The sequence below is a fragment of the Oncorhynchus nerka genome, linkage group LG4, assembly GCF_034236695.1.
Source record: "Oncorhynchus nerka isolate Pitt River linkage group LG4, Oner_Uvic_2.0, whole genome shotgun sequence".
Taxonomy (NCBI): Eukaryota; Metazoa; Chordata; class Actinopteri; order Salmoniformes; family Salmonidae; genus Oncorhynchus; species Oncorhynchus nerka.
In genome coordinates this window covers 76,985,264-76,999,544 of record NC_088399.1, presented here as the reverse complement: position 1 = coordinate 76,999,544, position 14,281 = coordinate 76,985,264, and the positions used below count along the sequence as shown (strand labels likewise).

Sequence of the window (14,281 nt, the reverse complement as noted above, 5' to 3'; positions counted from 1 at the left end):
GACACCCTATTCCCATTTATAGTCTTGAACGTTAGTCTCTGGCTGCTTGTTGAGAACGAAACAATAATTTCGTATGGAGGCACGGAATTTATCGATGACAGCAGTGTGCCGCGTCTCAGCCTGTCGTCATCGCGTTGAATCGTTAATGGGCGTAACGTTCCACAACGCGTGCGTAACGTATGTATGCGACCCCAGAACGGACTGCTCCCTGCTGATCTCATCGGTTAATGGACTAATGAAAGGATGAGGGTTTGAGAAAACACCTTATTGTTACCGAATACCGTGAAGCCAGTGTAATGCGATAGTGAAAAGATATTGTCTCTCTCACCACGCGCATGGCGCGTTAGGGGAAACTGCAGGCTACAGCTGTCTGTCCGGTCAGCTGTTTTTATTTACCGAGAGACAGCAGCATCAATAGGAGGGCACGAGACCACAGACTAGTCTATACCGGCGCCCCGGACCCCCACAGACCAGACCACCAGGACTAAGAGAGAGAGAGAGAGAGAGAGGATGGAGTTTAAGCAGCTGGTGGAGGTGGCGGAGAAATGGTGTTCGTCTGTTCCGTTCGATCTGATCTTTGCGGAGGAGGATGATGAGAGGAGACTGGACTTCTACGCAGAACCGGGAATCTCCTTCTATGTCCTTTGTCCCGATAACATGACGGGAGGGACCGAGAATTTCGTAAGTGTGTGTGTGTTCGTGTATGCGTTTGTGTGGTTGCAGTGTTTTGGGGTTTGCTTCTCGGGTCCCCCGGCGCAGTGTGTGTGTGCGCAACGGGAATGATGTCACTGCAGTTTGATTTGGTGCACCGGACTATAGCACGCCTGGCGCGCATGTTGTTTTGGCCGCATAATATGCCGCGACCTCTTTTATCTGCAAACAGTTGGGATAAACCGCATTGAGCTGCTATGGGCATGCCGCTTGTCCTGCGCATATAGACACAGGCCTGCAATAACAGTGCTGTTGTTGTTTTGTCCGCTGAGTGACTCTGTATGTGCATTACATATTTACATAGCAAATGTATACAACATGAGGTATTACTGCAAGTTGCCTATGGAGGGATGCACGGCCCTGAGTCCCTATTGGCCTCACAATCGCTGCGACTGCTGACATAATCTATTTACTGCCGGGCGCCGCGCCAGGAGAACTGTGGTGTCCGCGCCCTCTGGCCAGCTGATGTAGAGTGGGGACTAGAGAGCTCCTGTATGATGCAGATGTGTTTTCTCATGTAGGCCTGTTTGGTCTCTAGTCTGTTTACTGCACTAGGTCCTATCCCCACCATCTCTGCCACTTTCTCTCCCTCCTGTCTCTGCCTCTCTGATTCACTCTCTCACACACACACAAACTGTTTTGTTCCTCTATCCTCCTGGGGACCTAAAATGTATTTCCATTCCAAATCCTATTTTCCCTATCCATAAACCTAAATGTAACCCCTTACCCTAACCCTAATTCTAACATTAACCCTAATTGTAACTCTAAACCTAACCCCTAAATTTAAAATATCCTACTTTGGGAAATGTCCCCACAAAGGCGAATTTACCTTGTTTTCCTGTCCTTGTGGGAACATTTGGGGATTTTAGGTCCCCACAAGGATAGAAGAACCAACCCACACACAGGCACAGTGCTGGGTAGTCCCAAGGGCAGACACTGGCAGTACCAGTCTGCAGTGAAATACGGTACCTCTCTCTCTCTCTCTGGCTGGCAGATTAGATCCTGTTACCATGCCAATCAATACTGCTATCAGCAGGGGGAGACACACACACATAGTGAATGCACCGCTCCCTCTCGGTCACAGGGGGACACTGTTTAGGGTTGGCCAATCCCTGGAGAGCTCATGGGAGTGCCAAGGCATTAAGTTCAGGAGGCTAACACAGTCTTGTGGCACACAGATTCAAACCCCAGTCAGTTATACCTGTGTGATTCACTCACGTCCATGTCCAGTATCTTAAGGTTCTGTGTGTGTGTGTGTGTGTGCGTGCGTGTGTGTGTGTGTGTGCTTAACTACAGCAGTAGTTGTTCTAGAAACACTCCTACATGATCTCCTGTCCTTGAATGTCTGTGTTATCTCACTCTCTAATCTCTAGGTTCTACTTCTACTAGCTGTACTCTGACCTCAAATAAAACTCAGTGTATCTACCCAACATCTACCATGTGTACAGTGGGGCAAAAAAGTATTTAGTCAGCCACCAATTGTGCAAGTTCTCCCACTTAAAAAGATGAGAGAGGCCTGTAATTTTCATCATAGGTACACTTCAACTATGACAGACAAAATTAGAAAAATGTAGGATTTTTAATGCATTTATTTGTAGGATTTTTAATTCATTAATTTGCAAATTATGGTGGAAAATAAGTATTTGGTCACCTACAAACAAGCAACATTTCTGGCTGTCACAGACCTGTAACTTCTTTAAGAGGCTCCTCTGTTCTCTACTCGTTACCTGTATTAATGGCACCTGTTTGAACTTGTTATCAGTATAAAAGACACCTGTCCACAACCTCAAACAGTCACACTCCAAACTCCACTATGGCCAAGACCAAAGAGCTGTCAAAGGACACTAGAAACAAAATTGTATACCTGCACCAGGCTGGGAAGACTGAATCTGCAATAGGTAAGCAGCTTGGTTTGAAGAAATCAACTGTGGGAGCAATTATTAGGAAATGGAAGACATACAAGACCACTGATAATCTCCCTCGATCTGGGGATCCACGCAAGATCTCACCCCGTGGGGTCAAAATGATCACAAGAACGGTGAGCAAAAATCCCAGAACCACACGGGGGGACCTAGTGAATGACCTGCAGAGAGCTGGGACCAAAGTAACAAAGCCTACCATCAGTAACACACTACGCAGCCAGGCACTCAAATCCTGCAGTGCCAGACGTGTCCCCCTGCTTCAGCCAGTACATGTCCAGGCCCATCTGAAGTTTGCTAGAGAGCATTTGGATGATTCAGAAGAAGATTGGGAGAATGTCATATAGTCAGATGAAACCAAAATATAACTTTTTGGTAAAAACTCAACTCGTCGTGTTTGGAGGACAAAGAATGCTGAGTTGCATCCAAAGAACACCATACCTACTGTGAAGCATGGGGGGGGGAACATCATGCTTTGGGGCTGTTTTCCTGCAAAGGGACCAGGACAACTGATCCGTGTAAAGGAAAAAATGAATGGGGCCATGTATCGTGAGATTTTGAGTGAAAACCTCCTGCCATCAGCAAGGGCGTTGAAGATGAAATGTGGCTGGGTCTTTCAGCATGACAATGATCCCGAACACACCGCCCGGGCAACGAAGGAGTGGCTTCGTAAGAAGCATTTCAAGGTCCTGGAGTGGCCTAGCCAGTCTCCAGATCTCAACCCCATAGAAAATCTTTGGAGGGAGTTGAAAGTCCGTGTTGCCCAGCAACAGCCCCAAAACATCACTACTCAAGAGGAGATCTGCATGGAGGAATGGGCCAAAATACCAGCAACAGTGTGTGAAAACCTTGTGAAGACTTACAGAAAACGTTTGACCTCTGTCATTGCCAACAAAGGGTATATAACAAAGTATTGAGATAAACTTTTGTTATTGGCCAAATACTTATTTTCCACCATAATTTGCAAATAAATTCATTAAAAATCCTACAATGTGATTTTCTGGATTTTTTCTTCTCATTTTGTCTGTCATAGTTGAAGTGTACCTATGATGAAAATTACAGGCCTCTCTCATCTTTTTAAGTGGAAGAACTTGCATAATTGGTGGCTGACTAAATACTTTTTTGCCCCACTGTGTATATATACACTGCTCAAAAAAATAAAGGGAACACTAAAATAACACATCCTAGATCTGAATGAATGAAATATTCTTATTAAATACTTTTTTCTTTACATAGTTGAATGTGCTGACAACAAAATCACACAAAAATTATCAATGGAAATCAAATGTATCAACCCATGGGGGTCTGGATTTGGAGTCACACTCAAAATTAAAGTTGAAAACCACACTACAGGCTGATCCAACTTTGATGTAATGTCCTTAAAACAAGTCAAAATGAGGCTCAGTAGTGTGTGTGGCCTCCACATGCCTGTATGACCTCCCTACAACGCCTGGGCATGCTCCTGATGAGGTGGCGGATGGTCTCCTGAGGGATCTCCTCCCAGACCTGGACTAAAGCATCCACCAACTCCTGGACAGTCTGTGGTGCAACGGTGGCGTTGGTGGATGGAGCGAGACAAGATGTCCCAGATGTGCTCAATTGGATTCAGGTCTGGGGAACGGGCGGGCCAGTCCATAGCATCAATGCCTTCCTCTTGCAGGAACTGCTGACACACCCCAGCCACATGAGGTCTAGCATTGTCTTGCATTAGGAGGAACCCAGGGCCAACCGCACCAGCATATGGTCTCACAAGGGGTCTGAGGATCTCATCTCGGTACCTAATGGCAGTCAGGCTACCTCTGGCGAGCACATGGAGGGCTGTGCGGCCCCCCAAAGAAATGCCACCCCACACCATGACTGACTCACCGCCAAACCGGTCATGCTGGAGGATGTTGCAGGCAGCAGAACGTCCTCCACGGCATCTCCAGACTGTCACGTCTGTCACATGTGCTCAGTGTGAACCTGCTTTCATCTGTGAAGAGCACAGGGCGCCAGTGGCGAATTTGCCAATCTTGGTGTTCTCTGGCAAATGCCAAACGTCCTGCACGGTGTTGGGCTGCAAGCACAACCCCCACCTGTGGACGTCGGGCCCTCATACCACTCTCATGGAGTCTGTTTCTGACCGTTTGAGCAGACACATGCACATTTGTGGCCTGCTGGAGGTCATTTTGCAGGGCTCTGGCAGTGCTCCTCCTGCTCCTCCTTGCACAAAGGCGGAGGTAGCGGTCCTGCTGCTGGGTTGTTGCCCTCCTACGGCCTCCTCCACGTCTCCTGATGTACTGGCCTGTCTCCAGGTAGCGCCTCCATTCTCTGGACACTACGCTGACAGACACAGCAAACCTTCTTGCCACAGCTCGCATTGATGTGCCATCCTGGATGAGCTGCACTACCTGAGCCACTTGTGTGGGTTGTAGACTCCGCCTCATGCTACCACTAGAGTGAAAGCACCGCCAGCATTCAAAAGTGACCAAAACATCAGCCAGGAAGCATAGGAACTGTGAAGTGGTCTGTGGTCCCCACCTGCAGAATCACTCCTTTATTGGGGGTGTCTTGCTAATTGCCTATAATTTCCACCTGTTGTCTATTCCATTTGCACAACAGCATGTGAAATGTATTGTCAATCAGTGTTGCTTCCTAAGTGGACAGTTTGATTTCACAGAAGTGTGATTGACTTGGATTTACATTGTGTTGTTTAAGTGTTCCCTTTTATTTTTTTGAGCAGTGTATATACACCTTTGACATTAGCACAGTATTACAGTGATAATGTGCAATGTGGCTACATGGGTTAGGTTAATAACGTGTGTGTGTGTGTGTACGTGTACAGCATGTATGGAGTGAGAGTGAGGACTGCCTGCCGTTCCTACAGCTAGCCCAGGACTACATCTCCTCCTGCGGGAAGAAAACACTGCTAGAGGTCCTGGACAAAGTCTTCACTTCCTTTAGACCTGTAAGTAGCCTAACGCTATTTAATAAAACAACTAGACTACGCCTAAAGAAAAGAACATAACAACTGTTAAATGTCATCCTCTCCCTCATCTCGGTCTACTTCTCCTCTCTCTCTCCCCTTTTCTCCCCCTCTCTCTTTCTTTCTCACTCTCCCTCTCTCTCTAGTTGCTGGGTCTACCAGACATAGATGATGAGACGTTTGAGCAGTACCATGCAGGCGTGGAGGAGGAACCAGAGCCAGACCACCAGCAGATGGGAGTCAGCCAGCAGTGATGCCTACGGAAGAGGTGTCCGACCGGGCCACAATAATTACCCACACCTCTGGTTTCATCCCCTGCATCAATACACAGGCCCAACGACCCTGTAGCGACTATACAAAGTCGGATTCATAATGTACACATACACACACACACACACACACAGAGGACAGCCGGACAGCCAGCCTGCTGAAATGTACCATTGCGTTCTTTAACTTATCAAAAGCTTTTCTCTCCAGATATTGCACTCCTTCTCGTGTCACACGCACACACACACACACACATACACACACAGCTGTGTCATACAACATTATTATTAATGTCATTCATACAGCAGGCTACAACATTACTATAGTTTATATTACTAACCACTACCATGCTGGTTCTAGCATGATAAGCATGACGCTCTCCAACCTTGCTCAGCATATCCACCTAAAGACAAACAATCAACTAGTCTAGCAGCAACAACATACTCCCTCCCCAGCCTGGCCACCCAGACATAGCAGAGCACTGTCACTGTCAACCATGTAACACCTGACTGGAACCATCCACTGTACCACACAATGCTAGCCAAACCAGCACATTGTTGTGACCTTGTAAAAATGTTAGCGGTGAAAATAGAGGGAGGAATAGAGCAGAAATGTAATCCTATGTTAGAAACTGTCCCTTATGTACTGCTGTGAAGTTGGCCAAGAGCTGCTGTATCTGTGTGTTTATTTCATTGTGTGTGTGTGTGTGTGTGTGTGTGTGTGTCACCACCATCAGTGCACTGCTACGCTTTTACTATCCCCACGGACCTGAAGGAGTAGGATGAAGTTGTGTTTAGACACTGATCCGAGGTCATTTTCCCCCGTTATTGGGATTGGGGAAAGGAAACTGTTCCTAGATCTGTGTCTACAGGCAACGTCTACCTGCAAGCAGCCTTCTTCCACCTTACTAAACTAGGCCTACACTTGTTACTCTCTCTGAACATGGCAACTACGATAGATGTAAGTCTCTCTCCGAATGCTTTTAAGTCTTTACTTATGAACATCATTTTTAGTTACATTATTTAGCTGAATGTTTGTCATGCTAATGTGAGTTTTTATGTTCTGTCTTCCAGTGTGTGTGAATGTATTCAATAAAACAAATGTGTGGAGGAGCAGTGAGTCTGACTGGCTTTTTATAAACATCTGCTATGTCTATAGCCTCATCTGTGTCCATGCAACTTTTGCTGTTGTTCCTGGGCTTGATGTCACTTGACCACACACACACACAGAGAAGGAGGAAGGCATTAGGGCAAACCTTTTGCATGGCCCGGTGTCCTGGTTGGGCGGAGTTTGTACATGTTAGACCATTCAATTGGTCTTTAAGCTAAATCTCCACTCATCTAGGAGACCGGGCCATTCAAAACGAAGTCGACCATTGTTTAGCTCCTGTCGACAATCGCAGTCAGCAGACGAAACTACAGCATTTACATTTACATTTAAGTCATTTAGCAGACGCTCTTATCCAGAGCGACTTACAAATTGGTGCGTTCACCTTAAGACATCCAGTGGAACAGCCACTTTACAATAGTGCATCTAAATCTTTTAAGGGGGGGGTGAGAAGGATTACTTTATCCTATCCTAGGTATTCCTGAAAGAGGTGGGGTTTCAGGTGTCTCCGGAAGGTGGTGATTGACTCCGCTGTCCTGGCGTCGTGAGGGAGTTTGTTCCACCATTGGGGGGCCAGAGCAGCGAACAGTTTTGACTGGGCTGCGCGGGAACTGTACTTCCTCAGTGGTAGGGAGGCGAGCAGGCCAGAGGTGGATGAACGCAGTGCCCTTGTTTGGGTGTAGGGCCTGATCAGAGCCTGGAGGTACTGAGGTGCCGTTCCCCTCACAGCTCCGTAGGCAAGCACCATGGTCTTGTAGCGGATGCGAGCTTCAACTGGAAGCCAGTGGAGAGAGCGGAGGAGCGGGGTGACGTGAGAGAACTTGGGAAGGTTGAACACCAGACGGGCTGCGGCGTTCTGGATGAGTTGTAGGGGTTTAATGGCACAGGCAGGGAGCCCAGCCAACTGCGAGTTGCAGTAATCCAGACGGGAGATGACAAGTGCCTGGATTAGGACCTGCGCCGCTTCCTGTGTGAGGCAGGGTCGTACTCTGCGGATGTTGTAGAGCATGAACCTACAGGAACGGGCCACCGCCTTGATGTTAGTTGAGAACGACAGGGTGTTGTCCAGGATCACGCCAAGGTTCTTAGCGCTCTGGGAGGAGGACACGATGGAGTTGTCAACCGTGATGGCGAGATCATGGAACGGGCAGTCCTTCCCCGGGAGGAAGAGCAGCTCCGTCTTGCCGAGGTTCAGCTTGAGGTGATGATTTTACTTTGGACTTTTCAAGCCACTTTTATTTCTTTGGCTGTTTTGGCACAACTACTGGACTGGACACTGTCATGCCTCTGTCTCTCTTGTGACATCGAGTTTCAGCGTTTTTTCTAGGCTATTTATGGTTTATTTGAATAGTGACATGATATAAACACTGATATATAGATGAAACATCAATCTGAAGCTTTGCACATTGTGTAGGACCATTTTCAACACCTGTCCCTGATGGGCTTCATGAGAGAAGAGAACTTTCTAGGACTGTTCTGTTGTATAGACCTTATAGGACTTGATATCTTGGGGAAGTTAGAATAGGACAGGAGCCACCATGGTTGTCAGGCAGAGTAGCCCCGTGGCTGAGAGTCGAACCCGGGTGTGTTCTAGCCCTGTTGAACCCTCTGGAAGCAGCACTACCCCAGGGTTCAGATACACAGCCAGTCCTGGCGGCCCCAGAATTCGCTACACCGGAGGGACCCAACCCAGCTCCTACCACCAGGTGTGTGTAATGAAAGTGGTTTGGAAACATACTTCCATGATGAGTAACTGCCTGAGACCTGAAGATTTGTGTTAGCTCCCCAACTAATGCCAAGGCTTCAGTTCAGGATGCTAACACAGTGTTGTGGCACACAGGTTCAAACCCCGGGCAGTTATACCTGTGTGGTTCACTCACGTCCATGTCCAGTATCATGACGTTGTGTCTGTCTACCAGACAGGGATGAGTATACCACATGGAGGCCGGGGCAGCAGTCTGGACCAGGAGGAGACAGATGGGGAGAGAGGAGGAGAACACCAGATGATGATTGGCTCTCTACCACTTCACCTGTCCCCTCACCTACTGGGAGGAAGGCTAAAGTGTGTACGTGTTTTTCAGGTCCTGACTGTCTACATCAAGGTTTCCCTCTGGGTGCACATTTATTTTTTTGCCCCAGCACTACAAAGCTGATTCAAATAATCAAAGCTTGATGATGAGTTGATTATTTGAATCAGCTGTGTAGTGCTGGGGCAAAAACCAACATGTGTACCCAGAGGGGTTCCCAGGACCACGTTTGGGAAACACTGGTCTACATGATATCTTATTCCACAACAAGAAAACTGTGTGTTGTTCTAAAGCCTCTCACTTGGCAGATAAGAAGAGGATATATAACAAATGTGCTTTCTCCCTGTGAAATACACATACCGGTACACCCTCTTCTGTTGTGGGGCGTGAGGAGCACATTAGGCCACAGATGAGCATGTACTTCCTCCATGGCACATGTCTCACACACCTACACACAAACTTACACACACACAAACACACAAATATAGGTTTTGTACTGGAGAGTGAGTGTCTCAGTCTGTAACTTATTAAACTTTTATTAAGGAACCATGAATGTCATCGTGATCATGAATTGACCTTTGGTCATTATGCAGACATGACCACATGGTTGACCTATTTTTACTCACTCACTCACTCACTCACACACTCACTTTGTGATGAGACCGAGAAAAAGGTCTGGTTGGATGGATTGTGTGCTGACATGTCCTGCTCCATTTTTCCTAGGCTTTCTCTGTCCTGTGTGCAGTAAGTTTGTGGCGTCAGATGTGATGGAGATCCATCTGATCATGTGTCTCACCAAATCACGACTCCGCTACAACGGTGAGTGTGTGATTGTTTATCTCTCTGTGTACGCCCAATAATCTTGTTAGTCTGCCTGTTTGGCCTGCTTGTTCAGGATGCCTTCTGATTGGCTAGCATGGTATGTCAGGATGATGATTGATTTGTGTGTGTTGTGTCCCAGAGGATGTTCTGGTGAAAGATAGTGGGGAGTGTGCCATCTGTCTAGACGAGATGGAGCAGGGACACACCATCTCTAGACTCCCCTGTCTCTGTACATACCACAAAGGGTAACTACACACAAACACACACCTACCTGACTACAGTAAGATGCTGTTACTTTACTCGTGTCCCCCTCGCGCTCTCTCTCTCGTTCTCTTTCTCTCAGGTGTATAGACGAGTGGTTTGAGGTGAATCGTTCGTGTCCAGAGCACCCCTTGGACTAAGGGCTCAGATTCCCACAGAATATCTGCTTCATCCCCATCGTCATGACATGCTGGCCTACGAATCTACTTCATCTAGATCTGTGTCTGACCTGCTGGTCTGTGAATCTACTTTACCTATCAACGTCTGACCAGTGACACGAGCCTGTGAAGTTTAGCAGAGCTAGGAATTGCCAGGAACCTCATGATACGATATTATCACGATACTTACGTTTCTTTTTTTATACTTTTAGTCATTTAGCACAGTGGTTCCCAGGGTGGGTGCGGGGGTCTCAGTCCAGCTTTAAACCTACTCTTGAAAGTTGTAATAGTAGAATGCACAAGGTGCAATTTAGAAATTGGGCAGTGCATCATCAGTCCTCTTGTCACGTTAGTCATTGCATACCTTAGAGAGCTATTTATAACTTGTCAGAAATGTCCAGAAGAACTAGCCCATGTCAGCTAACAATTGTATTTGCACCATGACAAAATGTGTAGAATTGCATGAAATAAGCTTTAAACCTGCAAAATTCTCTCCACCAACAAGAGGGGTGTGAATCACCAAAAGTGATTGTGCCCATAGAAATAGACGTAGCATATGTGCGCACAGGGGAGGCTTGGGATATTCCCCACTGCTGGAAGTGGGGCCCTGAGTGAAAAGGTTTGGGAACCCCTGATTTAGCAGACATTCTTATCCAGAGTGACTTACAGTTACTGCATTCATCTTAAAATAGCTAGGTGGGACAATCACATATCACAGGCATAGTGGGTACACGTGGAGGTTGGTGGGAGGAGCTATAGGAGGAGGATGGGCTCATTGTAATGGCTGAAATGGAACAGTATCAAACACGTCAAAAATATGGAAACCATGTGTTTGACTCATTTCCATGAATTCCATTCCAGCCATTACAATGAGCCCATCCACCTATAGCTCCTCCCACCAGCCTCCACCGATAAGTACATTTTTCCCAAAGTCAAAGCTAGATGGGGGTGGGGGAGGGAGTCGAGTGCAAGTGTTGGTTCATAAACTACGTAGGTGCCAATACGATATGTATTGCGATTCTATATGTATTGTGATTTTAATTGCGATTTGATGTTCCAAACATATTGCTCACCATATGTCTGCTGCAGAGAGACGAGAGAGAGCATGAAAACGAGTTTTGATGTTCCAAACATATTCCTCACCATATGTCTGCTGCAGAGAGACGAGAGAGAGCATGACAACGAGTTTTGATGTTCCAAACATATTGCTCACCATATGTCTGCTGCAGAGAGACAAGAGAGAGCATGAAAATGAGTTTTGATGTTCCAAACATATTGCTCACCATATGTCTGCTGCAGAGAGACGAGAGAGAGCATGAAAACGAGTTTTGATCATTCGGTGAAATAAGAGCTGAAAACATGTTGGCTCAGTATTTAAAAAGAAGACCGAGAACAAGCTATAGGATGAAAAATGTGAGTTCTGGTGCAGGTACAGCTGACTAGTACTAGCAATTAGTATTATTATTTGTAAATCTTTTATTTTTTACAAATCAAAGCTTGGAGTCAAATATTGATAATATCGTCCAAAATATCACAATGTGTAACTGTATACATTTTCCCCACACCACTACTGGTTTGCCTCACTCACTTGCTAAAAGACTAAACGGGATAACCTGAATATACACTTAAACGCACATTTAGAGACCATTATGGGTTATGGGTCTTCTGAGAGTGTTGGTGGACTGCTAAAAGAGCAGAGTTCTGGTGCCCGACTGCAGTCGATGACGTGGCACGCAACCATTGGTTGAAGAATGCAATGTCTGAGCAGGGTAGCACGACCATCACCTCCAGTGATCTAATCCTCTCAGATTTCAGTGAGTAGGGTGGAATTTGGGATGGGGGGGGGCATACATTCATTGATTCATATTACTGTATGACAATGTAATGAGTTTGTTGATCATCAGCTGTACTGCTGCGGAGTGAGGGAATTTAGACAATTGTAAGCGCTGTGACTGAAACATGCTGCTAATTTTGAGTCTCAATTACACACATTTATGTCAATTATGAAATCACATCTTCTGTTGGTTCATTGCTTTATTTCTGTCGTTGTGTAAAATCTAGGTAGCATATAGCAAATCCAGCAGAAATGTTAACATTTGATTTAAAACACACCTTTAATTTACTCAAGCATCTTTGTTTTATATATATATATTTATATATATCACACTATGGTGATAATTCTGTATATACATAGTTGTATGTGTTAATGACTACAAAATTATGTTTTGTGGAAAAGACAATTGGACCAGATACAGTTTGGGGAGCAGAGATCCTTCAGACGTTTCTTAAGAAACAAAGAATAACAATTGACATTAAATCAATTGATTTCTGAAGTAACTGATTTCGTTCAGTATACATCTATTAAATACATTACAACATCTCCCATTTCTCTCAAAGGCCCCATTCCATTTCAATTGAACCATTCGTCATCAAATCTCTCCAAAGCCACATCACATGCATTAGTCTTTATGGTGCCTGTCTGTGTGTTTGTCCAAATTGGCACCCTATATAGTGCACTACTTTTGACCAGAGCTCAATTGGTTGTCATTTCAGATAGATTCTGGTTACGTTTACACAGGCAGCCCAATTCTGATATTTTTTCCACTAATCATATCAGATCTTTTCAGAGCTGATCCGATTGGTCAAAACACCAAATCAAAAGACCAATTAGTGGAAAAAAATATCAGAATTACTTAATGACCTGTGAGATCTTGTCCAGGATAGAAGGGCCGCTGTAGTTGTTGGTCTGAACCTCCTCTAGTCTCCTCATGTACTGCACTGGTAGACCGTTCTGCTGGGCTCCTAAACACACCACCTACACACACCCACACACATTATTTCCTTTCACTTGCTTGTACTGCGGGGAGGGGGGCAGGCTTGTGTGTATGTGTGTGTACCTGTTTGCATTGTGGTGAGGGAAAACAGGCGTGTGTGCGTCCAATGTGTGTTTACCTGTTTGTATTGTGGCGAGGGGGGACAGGCGTGGAAGCGGTTCATCTGGTACGTTCTACAGAGCAGCGCCCCGTTGTCTGTCTCCACTGTCACCTCTAAGGGGAAGTACATACCCATGTCCACCCCCTCCTGCCTACACACACACACACACACAACATGGAGGGATGAGGTGAAGTACAGGATGAAGACCATTGAATGTATGTTGCCATCAGATGAGACTCACTGGTGTGTGTGTGTGTGAGAGAGTGACTCACTGGTCCAGGCTGGCTAGGTGGTCGTTGCTCATCCTCCAGACCACCCCCCACACCTCTCCCCCCTCTTTCTGCTCGATGGTTGCTACTCCTCCATGCCAACGGTTATCAATGTGCTCCCCCCACAGACCAAAGTTCAATGTGTAGTTCTGCTGGGGAGGTTTAGGGTAGGAGGGGGAGATGAGAAAGAGAGACCCTGTTAGAATACTATGACAATGCATTTTTGGATGTGTCACATAGCCTACTCTCTAACACCTTTTCACTGTGTGAGTGAAGACAATAGTATTCATTTTCTATTCGAGGTCATTCTATTCTTTATATAGACTGGGGGGAATTAATTTACTCCATGTAATTGAACTACTCGGGACGAGAACCCTAGGGCGTAGAATTATAGCGTCATCTTCCGGCCGGTTGGGCTATTGAACGCCATGAAAGAACGCCATGTTGCTTGTTGGTTAATCTCCTACTAGCTACACCAGAAGTCCGAAATATCCAAACTAAAAGTTTGCGCTGCGGACCTGATTACCTTCAGTCGGCCGGTGCAATGAAATATAGCTGAGGGGTTCGCCAGCTGAAGTCTCTCCTTCAACAAGTTGCTTCCAAAAGCAAAATACATGAAGTGATCTGCTGTTGCTGCCATGTTTCCTAAGCAAAACCTTGCGATATGAGCCAAGTTACCAATCATACGAGAATGTCAGCCTTTGAATTATATAAAAATATCACCGGTTAAAATAAAAGTGAAATAAATAGCGATCTACTTAATCATTTACATATCAGCTACAGCCCATTATTACTCATGCAATCGGTTTTTTTCCGGGTAGTGTGTCCGGCTCATCTCATT

The 14,281-nt window shown here is 45.9% G+C and overlaps 3 protein-coding genes across 4 annotated transcripts; 2 read left to right on the top strand and 1 right to left on the bottom strand.

Annotated features, from left to right (window-relative positions):
* The first annotated feature begins 231 nt into the window (after positions 1–231).
* On the top strand, positions 232–5,941 carry mturn (maturin, neural progenitor differentiation regulator homolog (Xenopus)). The gene is made up of 3 exons (XM_029658673.2): positions 232–681; positions 5,455–5,577; positions 5,742–5,941. The coding sequence occupies exons 1-3, from the start codon at positions 511–513 to the stop codon at positions 5,847–5,849; spliced, it is 402 nt and encodes a 133-aa protein (XP_029514533.2). The 5' UTR covers positions 232–510; the 3' UTR covers positions 5,850–5,941.
* Positions 5,942–8,507: 2,566 nt separating this feature from the next.
* On the top strand, positions 8,508–12,249 carry LOC115129053 (E3 ubiquitin-protein ligase znrf2-like). The gene is made up of 5 exons (XM_029659201.2): positions 8,508–8,675; positions 8,889–9,033; positions 9,720–9,815; positions 9,958–10,063; positions 10,162–12,249. The coding sequence occupies exons 1-5, from the start codon at positions 8,508–8,510 to the stop codon at positions 10,217–10,219; spliced, it is 573 nt and encodes a 190-aa protein (XP_029515061.2). The 3' UTR covers positions 10,220–12,249.
* Positions 12,250–12,253: 4 nt separating this feature from the next.
* On the bottom strand, positions 12,254–14,125 carry ggcta (gamma-glutamylcyclotransferase a). Of its 2 annotated transcripts, none has more exons than XM_029658670.2 (4): positions 13,967–14,125; positions 13,444–13,592; positions 13,190–13,322; positions 12,254–13,052 (listed from the first exon to the last, which is right to left on the bottom strand). In XM_029658670.2, the coding sequence occupies exons 1-4, from the start codon at positions 14,123–14,125 to the stop codon at positions 12,927–12,929; spliced, it is 567 nt and encodes a 188-aa protein (XP_029514530.1). In that variant the 3' UTR covers positions 12,254–12,926. The 2 variants fall into 2 exon arrangements, with proteins under 2 accessions (XP_029514530.1, XP_029514531.1); XM_029658671.2 differs by having other exon boundaries at positions 13,444–13,589.
* Between the last annotated feature and the right edge of the window lie 156 nt (positions 14,126–14,281).